This window comes from Babylonia areolata, chromosome 15 (assembly GCF_041734735.1).
Source record: "Babylonia areolata isolate BAREFJ2019XMU chromosome 15, ASM4173473v1, whole genome shotgun sequence".
NCBI classification, from domain to species: Eukaryota; Metazoa; Mollusca; class Gastropoda; order Neogastropoda; family Buccinidae; genus Babylonia; species Babylonia areolata.
Genome location: NC_134890.1, coordinates 18,132,996 through 18,149,211, shown reverse-complemented (window position 1 = coordinate 18,149,211; position 16,216 = coordinate 18,132,996). Strand labels below are relative to the sequence as shown.

Genomic DNA, 16,216 nt, shown 5'->3' with positions numbered 1-16,216 from the left:
CTACTAATATTTATAAGGCGCAAAATCTTGATGAAGTCAACTCTAAGCGAAAAAAAAGACAACAATGATGATAAATAAGCAAATAAATGTAAAACATGCAGACACACATTCACACACACACACACACACACACACACACACACACACACACACACACACACACACACACACACACACACACATGCTTTTCACATTCGAGACCGTACAAGAGAAACTTCTGTGTGAAAGGTCTACAAATCAATGACTGTCAATGTGATGTGAGAAAGTTGCCAGAAGAGGGTGTGGTGAACACCGGTATGGCTTTACTGGATTGCTTTTACTACGTCGTCAACAATGTGTGGTCACGGGTGGCTGGCAGTCTAATTATAGGGGTACATAAAGCTCTGTGGGCCGCCCACTACTACACCCGGACACACACCACTTGCAGTCCACCCCGTGTTTCAGTGCTGGGCATAGCTCGATCGCCACTTGTCCAGCGCCACACACACACACCTCGCCTCCCCTCTCTGCCTTTGGTGAGTACACGTTTTATGTTGGAATGTTTTTCACACTAGTACTTTTTTTGTTTTGGTAGGAAAAGGTCTGAGTGGTAAATATAACTTCGTGTGTGTGTGTGTGTGTGTGTGTGTGTGTGTGTGTGTGTGTGTGTGTGTGTGTGTGTGTGTGTGAAAATATCAAATCAAACCTTTGTTTTTAATGGTTTGTGGGGTCTGTGTGCCTATGTCAGTTACTTGAAAGAGTTTTTGATGTTGTTGTTGTTGTTGTTGTTTTAATATCATTCTCAATGTGCTTGTTTAGTGTTTTTACTCTTTCTCTGTCATCTATAATAATTCATTATTATGTCCATTCACGCCGACATACAGGGGTTTCGTTGTATTTGTTTTGAGTTTGAACGGTTGTGTGTGGTGTGGTGTGTTGTTGGGAGCGGTGAAAGGCAATGGCTGTGTCTTAGATTGGATATTGTTTTGCGTTTTCTCGTTTATCTGAAGGTCGTGGCTGTGTGTGTATGTGTCCAAGCTGGAGGGGGTGTCAGAACGAATCCAGACCTCACCTTTTTGTATTGCCCTATCCCGCGCCAGTTTTGGAAATTAACATTAGATGATGACATATGTGTTCCGCATCCTGCCGCTTACGTGCACTAGATGTTGACAGATGTGTTCCGCATCGTGCACTAGATGTTGACAGATGTGTTCCACATCGTGCCGCTTAAGTACACTAGATGTTGACAGATGTGTTCCACATCGTGCCGGTTAAGTACACTAGATGTTGACAGATGTGTTCCACATCGTGCCGGTTAAGTACACTAGATGTTGACAGATGTGTTCCACATCGTGCCGCTTAAGTACAGTAGATGTTGACAGATGTGTTCCACATCGTGCCGCTTAAGTACAGTAGATGTTGACAGACGGGTTCCACATCGTGCCGCTTAAGTACACAAGATGTTGACAGACGGGTTCCACATCGTGCCGTATAAGTACAGTAGATGTTGACAGACGGGTTCTACATCGTGCCACTTAAGTACACAAGATGTTGACAGATGGGTTCCCCATCGTGCCGCTTAAGTACACAAGATGTTGACAGACGGGTTCCACATCGTGCCGCTTAAGTACACAAGATGTTGACAGATGGGTTCCACATCGTGCCGCTTAAGTACACAAGATGTTGACAGATGGGTTCCACATCGTGCCGCTTAAGTACACAAGATGTTGACAGATGGGTTCCACATCGTGCCGCTTAAGTACACAAGATGTTGACAGACGGGTTCCACATCGTGCCGCTTAAGTACACAAGATGTTGACAGATGGGTTCCCCATCGTGCCGCTTAAGTACACAAGATGTTGACAGATGGGTTCCACATCGTGCCGCTTAAGTACACAAGTGTCTAACACGACAGTTTATGTATTGTAAAATGTCGCCTAGTGTAATGATAATCATCATCATCATCATCATAATCGATATCATCAATCGTCAACATCATCATCATCATCAACGTCATTATCACCACCACCACCACCATCATAGTAGTAGTAGTAGTAGTAGTAGTAGTATGTTGATGTGGATAATGATAATGATGATGATGATGATGATCTGTACTGACACCTTTCACCAGATGATTGCACTGTGGGATGATGGGTTTTTCCGTACCGGCACCTCACAGGCGTGCCAGTCAATGTCAGTAGTGACACATCACAGGTGTGTCAGTCAATGTCAGTAGTGACACATCACAGGTGTGTCACTCAGTCAATGTTTGTACTGATTCCTCACAGGTGTGTCAGTCAATGAATCGATGAATGTCAGTACAGGTGTGTCAGTCAATGTCTGTACTGACACCTCACAGGTGTGTCAGTCAATGTCTGTACTGACACCTCACAGGTGTGTCAGTCAATGTCTGTACTGACACCTCGAAGGTGTGTCAGTCAGTCAATGTCAGTACTGATACCTCACAGGTATGTCAGTCAGTCAATGTCAGTACTGATACCTCACAGGTGTGTCAGTCAATGTCACTGATACCTCACAGGTGTGTCAGTCAATGTCTGTACTGACACCTCACAGGTGTGTCAGTCAGTCAATGTCAGTACTGATACCTCACAGGTATGTCAGTCAGTCAATGTCAGTACTGATACCTCACAGGTGTGTCAGTCAATGTCACTGATACCTCACAGGTGTGTCAGTCAGTCAATGTCAGTACTGATACCTCACAGGTGTGTCAGTCAGTCAATGTCAGTACTGATACCTCACAGGTGTGTCAGTCAGTCAATGTCAGTACTGATACCTCACAGGTGTGTCAGTCAATGTCACTGATACCTCACAGGTGTGTCAGTCAGTCAATGTCAGTACTGATACCTCACAGGTGTGTCAGTCAATGTCACTGATACCTCACAGGTGTGTCAGTCAGTCAATGTCAGTACTGATACCTCACAGGTGTGTCAGTCAGTCAATGTCAGTACTGATACCTCACAGGTGTGTCAGGCAATGTCAGTACTATTTTGTAGTTGGTGTTCCTTGATGATGTGAAGAAGAGGTAGAGGTGAAGGTGGCATCGTCCCACTGCTGTTCAGGGGAATTGGAGGGTGAGGAGGTACAGGAGGTAACGGGATAGGGAATCAGGTGGGAGAGGTGGGGTGGTGTGGCGGAGGTGGCGTGGGGTGTGGAGGGGCACTGGAAGTGTTGTTTACTGCTTGGAGACCCTTGACACAAAAGTGTCAAGCGTTTTGGCCTCCGCAGCTACTGTGTAATGTCTGTACTGAAACCTCACAGGCGTGCCAGTCAATGTCTATAACCACACCTCACAGGTGTGTCACTCAGTCAGTGTCAGTACTGACACCTCACAGGTGTGTCAGTCAATGTCTGTATTTAATGACACAATATGGGACAGGTCAGTTTCACGTAGTGTTGTTTATAACCCTGCGGACCGCAAGATCCAGTACCATACCGTGGTTAAGAGCATGTTGTTAAACAAGTAGGTATAGCATTCTATAGAGAGTTGAAAGATGAAAAACGTCGTCACTAACAAGTATACTTGTATGATAGTCAGTCTTGTCCGACTTCGACCATCAGAACAGCAGAGGAGGCAACCGCTGTCTCGACCATCAGGACCAGAATTCGATTATAGTGGAGAGTGTCTTGCCCAAGTTACATCCCCACTCTCGGCCAAGAGGGCTTTAGGACAGTCGGCGTTGGTATGGTTCCAAAAGACCAACTAGCCCCCAAGGCTGCAGCACTAAGAACCAGTACAGTATTGCCTCCTAGTTTAAGAGTCATAGTTCTTCACAAAAGACTAAGCTGTAAATGATTTCCCACTAGTAGTATAAGGAACGATCAAACTGATCTCAATAATTATGGTTATGAAATCAAGTGATAATTTGCTTCCTGCGAGAAGTGAACATCCCTCATGAAGACCAACTTTGTACAAAGTGTGAACGTAGACACTTTAGGAAGGAGTTTCATTATCTCCTTGACTCTCCAACCTTTGAAGTTATATTATTATTATTTAGTTAGTTAGTTAGTTAGTTAGTTAGTTAGTTAGTTATCTAATTATTTTATTTATTTATTTTTGTACGCTTATAGTTGACTTCATCAAGTTTTTGCGCCTTTTACATATTATTATTAGTAGTGGTAGTTCTTTTTTTACGGTTTTTTTGTTTTTTTTTTTTTCAAGGCCTGACTGAGTGCGTTGGGTTACGCTGCTGGTCAGGCATCTGCTTGGCAGATGTGGTGTAGCGTATATGGATTTGTCCGAACGCAGTGACGCCTCCTTCAGCTACTGAAACTGAAACTCAGTGAAACTATCCAACCTTTGAAGAAGCAAGAAAGCGAAATTCACCCAACAAATTACTGGAAATAAACAAATGTTTTGAAATTCCAATTCATTTCACACGAGTTAAAACAAAGGTTTGTTGACCTGTTTTAATTAATCATTTTCCTTAAAATTGTAATGAACGCATTCTGATTCTGCACGATAAAAAAGTTGCATCTCTCTGAGATGACTTGCTTACCAACACTTCTTGCGAATTCGTCCTATCTGCGTCTGGGATGACTGTTCATTTGCTTCTGGCACGTATACTGAATCTTTTGCATGTTGCTTATACATTATTTTTCTTCGTTTGCTTTTGCTGTGTGTGTGTGTGTGTGTGTGTGTGTGTGTGTGTGTGTGTGTGTGTGTGTGTGTGTGTGTGTGTGTGTGTGTGTGCGCGCGCGCGCGCGCGCGCGTGTTTAGTATGAGCACAGTGCCACTGAACGTTTAGTAGGTGGTTCCCGTTTGTGTGGTGTGGTGGCCTAATGGTAACGCGTTTGCCTTGGAAGCAAGAGGATCTGAACCAATGGGATCGAAACCCACACTCGGCAGTAGTTCTCCCCTTCCACTGGACCTTGAGTGGTGGTCTGGGTGCTAGTCATTCAGATGAGACGATAAACCGAGGTCCCGTGTGTGTAGCATGCACTTAGCGCACGTAAAAATACCCACGGCAACGAAAGGGTTGTTCCTGGCAAAATTCTGTAGAACAACCCACTTTTACCAGAAAACAAACACACCCGCAGGCAGACAAAAAGCATTAAGACAATGAGAAAAAGGTTGGTGCTGCACTATAGCGACGCTCTCTCTCTCTCTCTCTCTCTCTCTCTCTCTCTCTCTCTCTCTGGGGAGAGCAGCCCAAATTTCACACAATCTGTTGCGACAAAAGCGTAATCCAATCCAATACAAAATCTAATTCAATACAATACAATACAATACAATTGTTTTAATCAGAACAGGCACCAGTCAACACCACTGGTGTTTAAACTGACTCAGCAGCAGCGCAGGGTCTCCTTCGGTGTAGGGCCTCCTGGCGACCATGACACTGTGTGTAGTGGCCTGCTGCAGGGAATAAGAGAGACACTTGACTTTGATACTTTAATGTCACTGGTCATGACGTCCTTTCATGAGGGAATTTCGGTAGGAAGGACGGTGTCTCACTCATTTCCTTCATAGACTGTTCAATGCCAGAGACTAAAATTTAGTGTTCATTTCACAGAGCTTACTGTCCAAGGACTGTAGCATGTGAATGACATCAACATGATGTTGATGTTGATGTTGATGTGTGTGTGTGTGTGTGTGTGTGTGTGTGTGTGTGTGTGTGTGTGTGAGAGAGAGAGAGAGAGAGAGAGAGAGAGAGAGAGAGATTCAGATTCAGATGATTTATTCATTTTAGGCCGTGGCCCGTCAAGAAGGAGAATGTGAACATTCAATAATCATAATATCAAATATAGACATAAAGATGAAAACAATGCAGCTATACTGAGATATAATTTTCAGGTTAATCAGGAACATTAAGAAGACAGACAGACAGAGAGAACACTGAACACTGAACACTGAAATGTTTAATGTCATTAGCTGTAAAGCTCTAGTGACATAGTAGGTACAAATCAGAACAAAAATGGTGCAAAACAAATAAAATGGAACAGAAAGAAAAAAAAACATAACCAAAGTAAACTAAACTACTAAGGGATAAGCGGCACTTTGGTATTTTGTCGTTTGCTTAAAATGTCCATGTGGCAGGCGGGTAGAGAGAGAAACAGAGAGAGAGAGAGACAGAGAGAGACAGACAGACAGACAGAGACAGACAGACAGACAGACAGAGACAGACAGACAGACAGACAGAGAGAGAGAGAGAGAAGCCAGGATGAGGCTCTGTGTGCGGGAGGGTAGGGCAGTATAGACCTTGGTGGGGTTCGGAAGAGAGAATAAGGATGGTATCTCATCGTGGTGCGCTTTCCTGCGTGTGTAGGTGGGAGGAGTGACCCTGAGACAGAGGAGTGGGGGGTGGGTGGGGAGAGGTGAAAGGGGGAAGGAAGGATGCGGGGTTGTGGGGGGAGGGGGAGGGTGTAAGCGATGGTAGTGATGGAGTGCATGAGGCAGACACAGGCTGTAGCCGAGTGGTTAAAGCGTTGGACTGTCAATCTGAAGGTCCCTGATTCGAATCACGGTGACGGCGCCTGGTGGGTAAAGGGTGGAGATTTTTACGATCTCCCAGGTCAACATATGTGCAGACCTGCTAGTGCCTGAACCCCCTTCGTGTGTATATGCAAGCAGAAGATCAAATACGCACGTTAAAGATCCTGTAATCCATGTCAGCGTTCGGTGGGTTATGGAAACAAGAACATACCCAGCATGCACACCCCCGAAAACGGAGTATGGCTGCGTACATGGCGGGGTAAAAACGGTCAAACACGTAAAAGCCCACTCGTGTGAATACGAGTGAACGCAGAAGAAGAAGAAGACCTGTTAGTTGTCGGCACTGAGGGGAGGGAAGGCCAGGACTGACAGGACAGGGGAGGGAAGGCCAGGACTGACAGGACAGGGGAGGGAAGGCCAGGACTGACAGGACAGGGGAGGGAAGGCCAGGACTGACAGGACAGGGGAGGGAAGGCCAGGACTGACAGGACAGGGGAGGGAAGGCCAGGACTGATAGGACAGGGGAGGGACGGGAATCGGAGAAGGGGGTGTTGTGTTCACGCATTCATGACTGACTGGGGTAGTCGTCAGGTACCTGTCCGTGAAGAATGTGTCAGCAGAGAGTGGACTCACTCACCCGTGACGGGGGCTACTAGATATATATGTGTATATATATACCTCGTCGCGCGGGGGTTACTTACTTACCTCTATACCTGTTACTTTCTTTCTTTCTTTCTCCAACACTGACTGACCGCCCGCTCTGAACTGAAAGTGGGGAAAAGATTCCGATCGATCCAGTCCTAAGTGTTTGTGTTGTGGTGTGTTGTGGTGTGTGTGTGTGTGTGTGTGTGTGTGTGTGTGTGTGTGTGTGTGTGTGTGTGTGTGTGTGTGTGTGTGTGTGTGTGTGTGTGTGCACGCGCGTGTTTGTGTGTGTGAGTTTGTGAATGCAATAGAACAGAATAGACTTATTTCTTATTGTCATAGAACAATAATACTTATGAGGCATATAAATGTGTGTGTGTGTGTGTGTGTGTGTGTGTGTGTGTGTGTGTGTGTGTGTGTGTGTGTGTGTGTGTGTGTGTGTGTGTGTGTGTGTGTGTTGTGTTGTACTATGCTGTGCTATGCTGTAAAGTGTTGTGTTGTGTTGTTCCCTGACGGTCAAAAATAAAACACCTCACCTGTTCCTTTTCTGGATCATACATTTTCGTATCTTATCGTGAACAACAGATTACAGACGGCGTAAAATTCATGCCTGACAGGCTGAGAGAGAGAGAGAGAGAGAGAGAGAGAGAGAGAGAGAGAGAGAGAGAGAAACAAATCCCCGAGCTGTGAGCAATGGCATGAGACGGTCGTTTGCACAGCGACACGTGGCGATTTCTGTTCCCCGCTTTATCTTCTTTTCTTTTCTTTTTCTTTCAGGTTTTCTTCTTCTTCTTCTTCTTCTTCTTCTTCTTCTTCTTCTTCTTCTTCTTCTTCTTCTTCTCCTCCTCCTCCTCCTTCTTCTTCTCCTCCTCCTCCTCTTCCTTCTTTTTCCTCTTCTTCTTCTCCTCCTCCTCCTTCTTCTTCCTCTTCTTCTTCTCCTCCTTCTTCTTCTTCTTCTCCTCCTCCTCCTTCTTCTTCTCCTCCTCCTCCTCTTCTTCTTCCTTCTCCTCTTCCTTCTTCTTCTTCTTCCTCCTTTCCGCACACGTTTTCCCCACTTCTTTCAGTCTGGCGAAAGCTATCATGATCTACCTGTTGGGCAAAGTCTGAGCCTTTCAGCCGTTCTTCATGAGTGGGAAGTATGGGGGTGTGCGGGGGGCCGGGGTTGGGGGTGGGGTGTGTTGAAGGGTGGTGGAGGGTATAATCCGCAAACCCTTTCCCTCATTCTATTGTGGACTTAACGACTTATGCCAAGGCACCTTCAGCACAGAATGAGTGGTGGACATTTTTTTTCTTTTTTCTTTTTTTTTCTTTTTTTTTTTTCTCGTAGGCTACGACTCCCACTCGTTGACTTGAATGTGCGAGTGGGCTTTTACAGTGTATGACCGTTTTAATCTCGCCATGTATACAATCATACCCCGTTTTTCGGGGGTATTCATAGATGGGGTGCATGCCGGGTATGTTCTTGTTTCCATGTCCCAACAAACGCTGACACGGATTACGGGATCTTTAACGTGCGTATTTTGATCTTCTTCGCGCGCATATATACGCAGTGGGTTCAGGCACTATAGCAGGTCTGCACATCTGGTGATCCTTTTACACACCATTCACCGTGACCGGGATTCGAACCCGGAACCCTCATATTGAAAGTCCAAATGCTTTAACTCACTCAGTACGGCCAGTCCTCTCCTCTCCTCTACACAGACCCCTCGGATGCCCAGTGGGTGTCTGAATGACCCAACCTTTAGCTTCCGTCGTCAGAATTGTGGTATTCTTTGTCAACATTCACCTCTTCAGTATAAGAGCCTTCCGCTTGCAATATTTGGATGGTGGTAATTGGGGTGAAACGCTGTTAACGACGTCTCTTTCGCCGTTCGTATGGAGAGAGTTAACCAGTCAGGGCTGTTGCACCCGTCGTGTGGTGGACCTTTACACCTGACGCCCATGCTGTATGAACGGCTGCCCGGGTTGTAGGGAACCCTGACCTGTGGGTGGCACTGACCATGATGACAACTGTGTGGAGCGATGGCCTAGAGGTAACGCGTCCGCCTTGGAAGCGAGAGAATCTGAGCGCGCTGGTTCGAATCACGGCTCAGCCGCCGATATTTTCTCCCCCTCCACTAGACCTTGAGTGGTGGTCTGGACGCTAGTCATTCGGATGAGACTGACGATAAACCGAGGTCCCGTGTGCAGCATGCACTTAGCGCACGTAAAAGCACCCACGGCAACAAAAGGGTTGTTCCTGGAAAAATTCCGTAGAAAAATCCACTTCGATAGGAAAAAAAAACCAAATAAAATTGCACGCAGGAAAAATACAAAAAAAGGGTGACGCTGTAGTATAGCGACGCGCTCTCCCTGGGGAGAGCAGCCCGAATTTCACACAGAGAAATCTGTTGTGATAAAAAGGAATACAAATACAAATACAAAAACTGTCCCGTGTTGGTATCACGGACTGATGGAAGGGGACATGGTTTGGGAGGGAGCTAGAAAGACTCGGGCCTGGGCTCAGCCCAGAAAGACTCCATGAACATTTTCACTATCTTGCCTTGTAAGTGCCATGATAAGCGATTTTCAAACTGTGCATTTTCCAAGATTTTCCAGCTGGGGCAGAAGACGGGCGCAATAGCCCAGTGGTTAAAGCATTGAACTTTCAATCTGAGGGACCCGGGTTCGAATCTCGGTCGAACGGCGCCTGGTGTGTAAAGGATGGAGATTTTTCCGATCTCCCAGGGCAACACATGTGCAGACCTGCTAGTGCCTGAACCCCTTTCATGTGTATACGCAAGTAGAAGATCAAATACGCACGTTAAAGATCCTGTAATCCATGCCCCCCAGCCCCCACTCCCCCCATGATTTCTCGCAATTGAGAGAAAACATGGGAGGGGAACGACCACACATTTTCGGAGTCCCACGATTGCTCCCCAGTCGTGGGATCGCGACAAATCGTGGGCTGATAGGGGACCAGGTCTCTGCTGCACACGTCTCTGTAGAGACCCTCCCCCCTCCCCCCTTCTTCCCTTCCCCTCCTCACATACATCAGTATTACACATACACAACACTGACAACTGTTTCCTTTTTGTTGGCCAGCATACCTGCCAACAACAGGCAGGTGAGTGACTGACCAATGGACCAGTATATGAACTACCAGGGTTTCGACATCTCTTCGTCAGACCAACGTCCTTACAGGTATAGTCACTCTGACCGAGAGGGGTGGGTCCCTCATTGCTAAGTAACACGTGTGTGAAGGAGGAGGAATTTTGTTTAATGTCCCGTCAAACATATCGGTGATTGCAGACATTTTGTTAAAGTATTTATGAATACATTTGAGTATTATCGATTAGAGGGGGTGGGAGATGTGAATGAATGGAGGGTTGGGGGAAACTGGGCAAATGAGGGTGAAATTTGAAAAGAATTGTAAATACAATTACAGGAAATTGCTTAAAGGACTTCGTAAAAGAGAAGTCGTTTAAACTGACAAGCGAAACAACTGATAATGAATGCAAAAAGTCAAAAACATCAACGTTCTCAGTCACTTGTGAAGATACACTTTCGTGTACATAAGGCTTCATCAAGCTACAGTAAAAAATCATATGCTTAATTGTCAGGTTACTAAAGCATATGCACTTGACACTAGAACAATACTTGGTCCGTAATGAATTTGATAATAGTCTGAGAGCTAAACTCAGAATTGGTCTGCGAATCGGACCAAAGTCTGAGAGAGCCAACTGACGAGGTTTTAGACGTGTGTGAAGTATTGTATTGTATCGATTGCTTTCTTGTCATGTGAGATTTGCCTGCTCTCCCCAGGGAGAACGCGTCGCTGCAATAAAAGCGTCGCCTTATTATTATTATATTTTTTGTTCTACCTGCAAGAGTAAAAAAAAAATTGTTTTCCTACCAAAGAGGATTTGTCTACAGAGTTATGCCAAATACGACCCTTTTGTTGCCGTGGGTTCTTTCACGTGTGCTAAATGCATACTGCGTACGGGACGGTCGGTTTATCCGTCTCATCCAAATGAAAAGCGTCCAGACAACCACTCAAGGTCTAGTGGAGGAGGACGAAATACTGGCCGTGTGTGGCGATCAGATTCCCTCGCTTCTTTGGGCATGTTTCCTTTACGACTACACTCCACTGCATGTATGGAGCTTTTCCTTTTGAGGTCTTCTTCTTCTTCGACGTTCGTGAGCTGCAACTCCCGCGTTCACTCGTATGTGCACGGGTGGGCTTTTACGTGTATGACCGTTTTTAACCCGCAATATAGGCAGCCATATTCCGTTTTCGGGGGTGGGGGGTGGGGGGTGGATGCTGGGTATGTTCTTGTTTCCATAACCCACCGATCGCTGGCATGGATTACAGGATCTTTAACGTGCGTGTTTGATCTTGTGCTTGCGTATACACACGAAGGGGTTCAGGTACTAGCAGGTCTGCACATATGTCGACCTGGGAGATCGGAAAAATCTCCACCCTTTATCCACCAGGCGCCGTTATCGAGATTCGAACCCGGGACCCTCAGACTGAAAGTCCAGCGCTTTAACCACTCGGCTGTTGTGCCTGTCATTTGAGGTCAAAGTTTGCAGAACAGCACGTGGTCACCCATAGTGGTTGTGCAGCATCCATGCAACGAACATTACGTATGTTTCTCACGCTTTCAAATCATCACTGATTACACTTTTAAAATCACCGTTGAACTGACTGCACCTGGATGAGAATGAAGAATGCATTGTGTGTGTGTGTCTTGTATATATCACTTAAACGCTAACTAGGGAGATAGAAAAGAGAGAGAAAGAGAGAGGGAGGGAGGGGGGTGCGGCGGGGCAGGGATCAAGGGAGAGACCAGACCAGACCAAATCAGACCAGACCAGTCCAGATCAGATCAGAGGGGCCAGAGACAATAAGAGAGACGACAATTTCCTATGAAATCATGAATGGCCTTGAACTATGTGCACTCAGAAAAAAAGAGATCACAATAATTATTTAGTATTGATGTGTGTCCTTTATTCCAAGCAGTTGTACATGTATACTTTCTGAGAACTTATACCCTGTTAACATGAACGTCATTCTGGACATAGATAACTGTGTTTTAAGAAATAGATATTTTACTTATTGTTCGGTTTTAGAATCCTTCTGTGTGCGGGTATTTACTTTTAAGAAAATGTTATATCCGTTGTCTGGTGAAACACTTAATTAACCAGCTATGCAGACAGTGCATGACTGGGGTGGCGTATGATAATTCAAACCTGTGAGATGACACTTCGTCTGGTAAAATGAAAGTCGAGTCGAGTGTGCTATGAAGCGTACCCGCCAAGCCACTAAAAAACAACACTGTAATTCTTTCCGCGTGCCATTTCTTCGTAGGGTAGAACTGTGGTCCAGCTTCAGCTTACAGGGTAAAGTATCGTTTAATCTTTCAGTTGTGAATGTGGCAAGGCCCAGCACTCGCCTTGTATCGCAGATTGACATAAGTATTACAGTTGGGCCAACAGCAAAGTGAGAGCTGTATTATCAGTGGTTTCTCCAATGCATATGGGAAATCTTTTACAGTTTAGTCTTTCATGAAGGACTATGACTCTCAAGCTAGGAGGCAAAATTGCACTGGCTCTTAGTGCCTTGGGGGCTAGTTGGCCTTTGGGAACCATCCCAACGCCGACTGGCCTAAAATCCTCTTGGCCGAGAGAGTGGGGATGTAACTTGGGCAAGACGCTTTCCACAATAATCAAATTCTAGCCCAAATAGTCGGGACACCAGTTGCCTCCTCTGCTGTTCTGGTGATCATAGTCGGACACGAATGACTATCATATCATATCCTATGCTTATGGCGCGCGCGACAGAGCTCCAGTGAACGAGAGCTTCCGCTCTGAACGTGACGCGGACAGAGAGAGGGCAGTGCGCAAGTCGGAAGTGCGACGTACCGCTTCCTTCCACGGTGGTGGCGCAGTGGATAAGCAACAACCCACGTCTGCCGGCCTCAGCCGGATGGCCAGTGACGAGCTGAACCGATTGTACAGCGGCAAGATCCCCCTGTACGGACAGGCCGGGCGGCGTGACATCTCCTTCATGATGGACCAGGTCAAGGAAGACATGGTGAAGGCCAAGGTTAGACTTTTCCTTGGGTTTTGTGGGAGGGCGAGGGGGTGCGCGCGCCTGTGTGTGTGTGTGTGTGTGTGTGTGTGTGTGTGTGTGTGTGTGTGTGTGTGTGTAGTGTGTGTCTGTGTGTGTGTGTGTGTTTGTGTGTCTTTATGTGTGTGTGTGTGTGTGTGTGTGTATGTCTTTATGTGTTTGTGTGTGTGTGTGTAGTGTGTGTGTGTGTGTCTGTGTGTGTGTGTGTAATGTGTGTGTATGTGTTTAGTTGTTGTTGTTGTTGTGTGTGTGTGTGGATACCAAATCAAACCTCTGTTTTCGATGGCTTGAAGTCCATGTGCCAATGTCAGTTACTTGAAAGAGTAAAGTTCACTGGACGTGCTAAGTGTTTTAACTCTTTCTCTGTCGTCTATACTATTTCCATTCACGCCAACACACTGGGGTTTCGTTGTATTTGTTTTGAATTTGGATTGTTCATCAAACTTTGTAAATCCAGACTCTATATCGTTCATCAGAATGATATTATGTTTACTGGCAGGATTCCTTGTCGGAGACGAAGATCAGCACCAGGGAGATAGTGCGGACGGCGGGATCGGCAGGGGTGCAGGTGTGTGTGGGGTTCTTCTTCGCCGCCACCCACCTCACCCTCCTCTCCCACCTCGTCCGCTCCCCGTTGCTGACGGACAGCGTCAACCCGCACTTCCTCCGCATCGTCTTCCTCGTCTTCTCCGCTGTGGCCTGTACGTTGTGGTGGCGATTTCCGGTTCCGGTTTCCGGTTTCAGTATTTTTGTGTGTTTTTTGTGTTTTTTTTGTTGTTGTTTTTTGTTGTTGTTGTTTTTTGGTTTTGTTTTTTGTTGTTGTTTTTTAGTTTCTCAAGGAGACTCGTCACTGAGTTCGGGACAAACTCACTGATTTATTATACGCTATACCACCACCACATCTGCTGGGCAGCAGCATGACCCAACGCGCTTACTCAGGCCTTGAGTGCATGCAAATATATTTGTGCACCCATCAGAGAGGGTGGGTTTTTCTGTCTTTATATCTATCTTTCTTTTTTTTCTTTCTTTTTTCATTTTTTTTCTTGCCAGAGGACAACATTTTTGTTGTCGGGTTCTTTTTCAGTGCGCCAAGTGCGTGTTGCACAACGGGACCTCGGTTTGTCATCTCATCCGAAATGACTAGCAGCTCAATTTAATTTTCCAGTCGAAGTTGGGGGAAAGGACGAGAGTGGGATTCGAACCTAGACTCTCGCTGATACTGTATTGGCTGATAAGCTTATTAACCATTCTGCCACCTTGCTGGGGCACCATTTGTTGTTGTTTGCTGCACGTGAAGGGGAAGGCCACACATCACCGTTGCCACACTTAACTGCCTGTTGCCACTCATCACTGTTGCCACACTTAACTGTCTGTTGCTTAACTCCACTCTCTGTTGCCACACCTCACTGTCTGTTGCCACACTTCGTCTGTTGCTACACTTCACTGTCTGTTGCTTAACTTCACTCTGTGTTGCCACACCTTACTGTCTGTTGCCACACTTCGCTGTTGCCACGCCTCACTGTCTGTTGCCACGCCTCACTGTCTGTTGCCACGCCTCACTGTCTGTTGCCAAATATTACTGTTTCCACGCCTCACTGTCTGTTGCCACACTCCACTGTCTGTTGCCACACTTCACTGTCTGTTGCCACACTTCACTGTCTGTTGCCACACCTCACTGTCTTTTGCCACACTTCACTGTTGCCACATTTCGCTGTCTGTTGCTACACTTCACTTCACTCTCTGTTGCCACGCCTCACTGTCTGTTGCCACACTTCACTGTTGCCACGCCTCACTGTCTGTTGCCACACTTCACTGTCTGTTGCCACACTTCACTGTCTGTTGCCACACCTCACAGTCTGTTGCCACACATCACTGTTGCCACAGTTCGTTGTCTGTTGCCACACTTCACCCTCTGTTGCCACACATCACTGTTGCTACAGTTAATTGTTGCACATTGCACTGTTGCCACAGTTCACTGTATGTTGCCACACATGATTATTATCTTGAAACACATCACAGTTGCCTCACGTAACCGTATGTTGCCACACGTCTCTGTCTGTTATCTCACATGGCTATATCTTGCCACACATAAGCTATATCTTGCCACACATGGCCATATCTTGCCACATATGGCCATATCTTGCGACACATGGCTATATCTTGCCACACCTGGCCATATTTTGCCACACATAAGCGATATCTTGCCACACACGGCTATATCTTGCCGCACGCAGCTATATCTTGCCACATGTAACTGTTGCCACACCTCACTGTCTGTTGCCAGCTGCCTGCAGCGCCATGCTGGTGTCGACGGTGCGGTACCGGAAGTTGGTTAGCAGTGGCGCCATCTTGCTGATCCTCTCCTGTCTCTCCGCCTCCCAGGTCACCAATGGGCGGTTCATGTTCCTGCCTTACGGGGTCATTGCAGGTCACTGTCTGTCTCTGTCCGTACGTCTGTCTCTCTGTCTGGCTGCCTGTATACCTGTCTGTCTGTCTGGCTGCCTGCCTGTCCGTTTAATAATAATAATAACAACAACAACAACAATAATAATAATAATAATAATGGTATTTATATAGTGCTGAATCGTGTGCAGAGGCAAATCAAAGCGCTTTCGCACCAGTCATTCACACGCATGCATAACTCTAAAAGTGGAGAAACTGAAGACAAGGAAGAGGCAGGGAAGGGAGGCTATTTTGGGAAGAGGTGGGTTTGAAAGAGATGAGTGTGGAGACTCAACGAAGAGAAAGAGGAAGTTCATTCCAACTGCAACGTCCAGAGACAGAGAAAGAACGGCGGCCAACAGTCGAGTGTTTGAATCTTGGTATGCGTAAACAGAATGGATCCGAAGCCGATCGTAGTGAGCGAGATGGAGTGTAGACGTGAAGTCAGTCTGTCTGTCTATGTCTGTCTGTGTGTTTCCAGGGTTATTTATTCTCCTTAATTTTAATGAACATACTCTCACATCCTCGCTACCCACCTCCATCCAACCCCCCACACACTCATCCACCCCCTCCCTCATCCAACCAGT

At 46.4% G+C, this 16,216-nt stretch overlaps 1 protein-coding gene across 1 annotated transcript in view; it reads left to right on the top strand.

Annotated features, from left to right (window-relative positions):
* Positions 1–418: 418 nt before the first annotated feature.
* Positions 419–16,216, top strand: part of LOC143290201 (uncharacterized) — a 26,211-nt gene continuing 10,413 nt past the window's right edge. Inside the window, exons 1-5 of the mRNA XM_076599521.1 lie at positions 419–515; positions 10,157–10,255; positions 12,899–13,163; positions 13,687–13,888; positions 15,472–15,615. Of these exons, the coding sequence (XP_076455636.1) occupies positions 10,194–10,255; positions 12,899–13,163; positions 13,687–13,888; positions 15,472–15,615 (673 nt within the window). The 5' untranslated portion in view covers positions 419–515; positions 10,157–10,193. The remainder of the gene's footprint in view (positions 516–10,156; positions 10,256–12,898; positions 13,164–13,686; positions 13,889–15,471; positions 15,616–16,216) is intronic.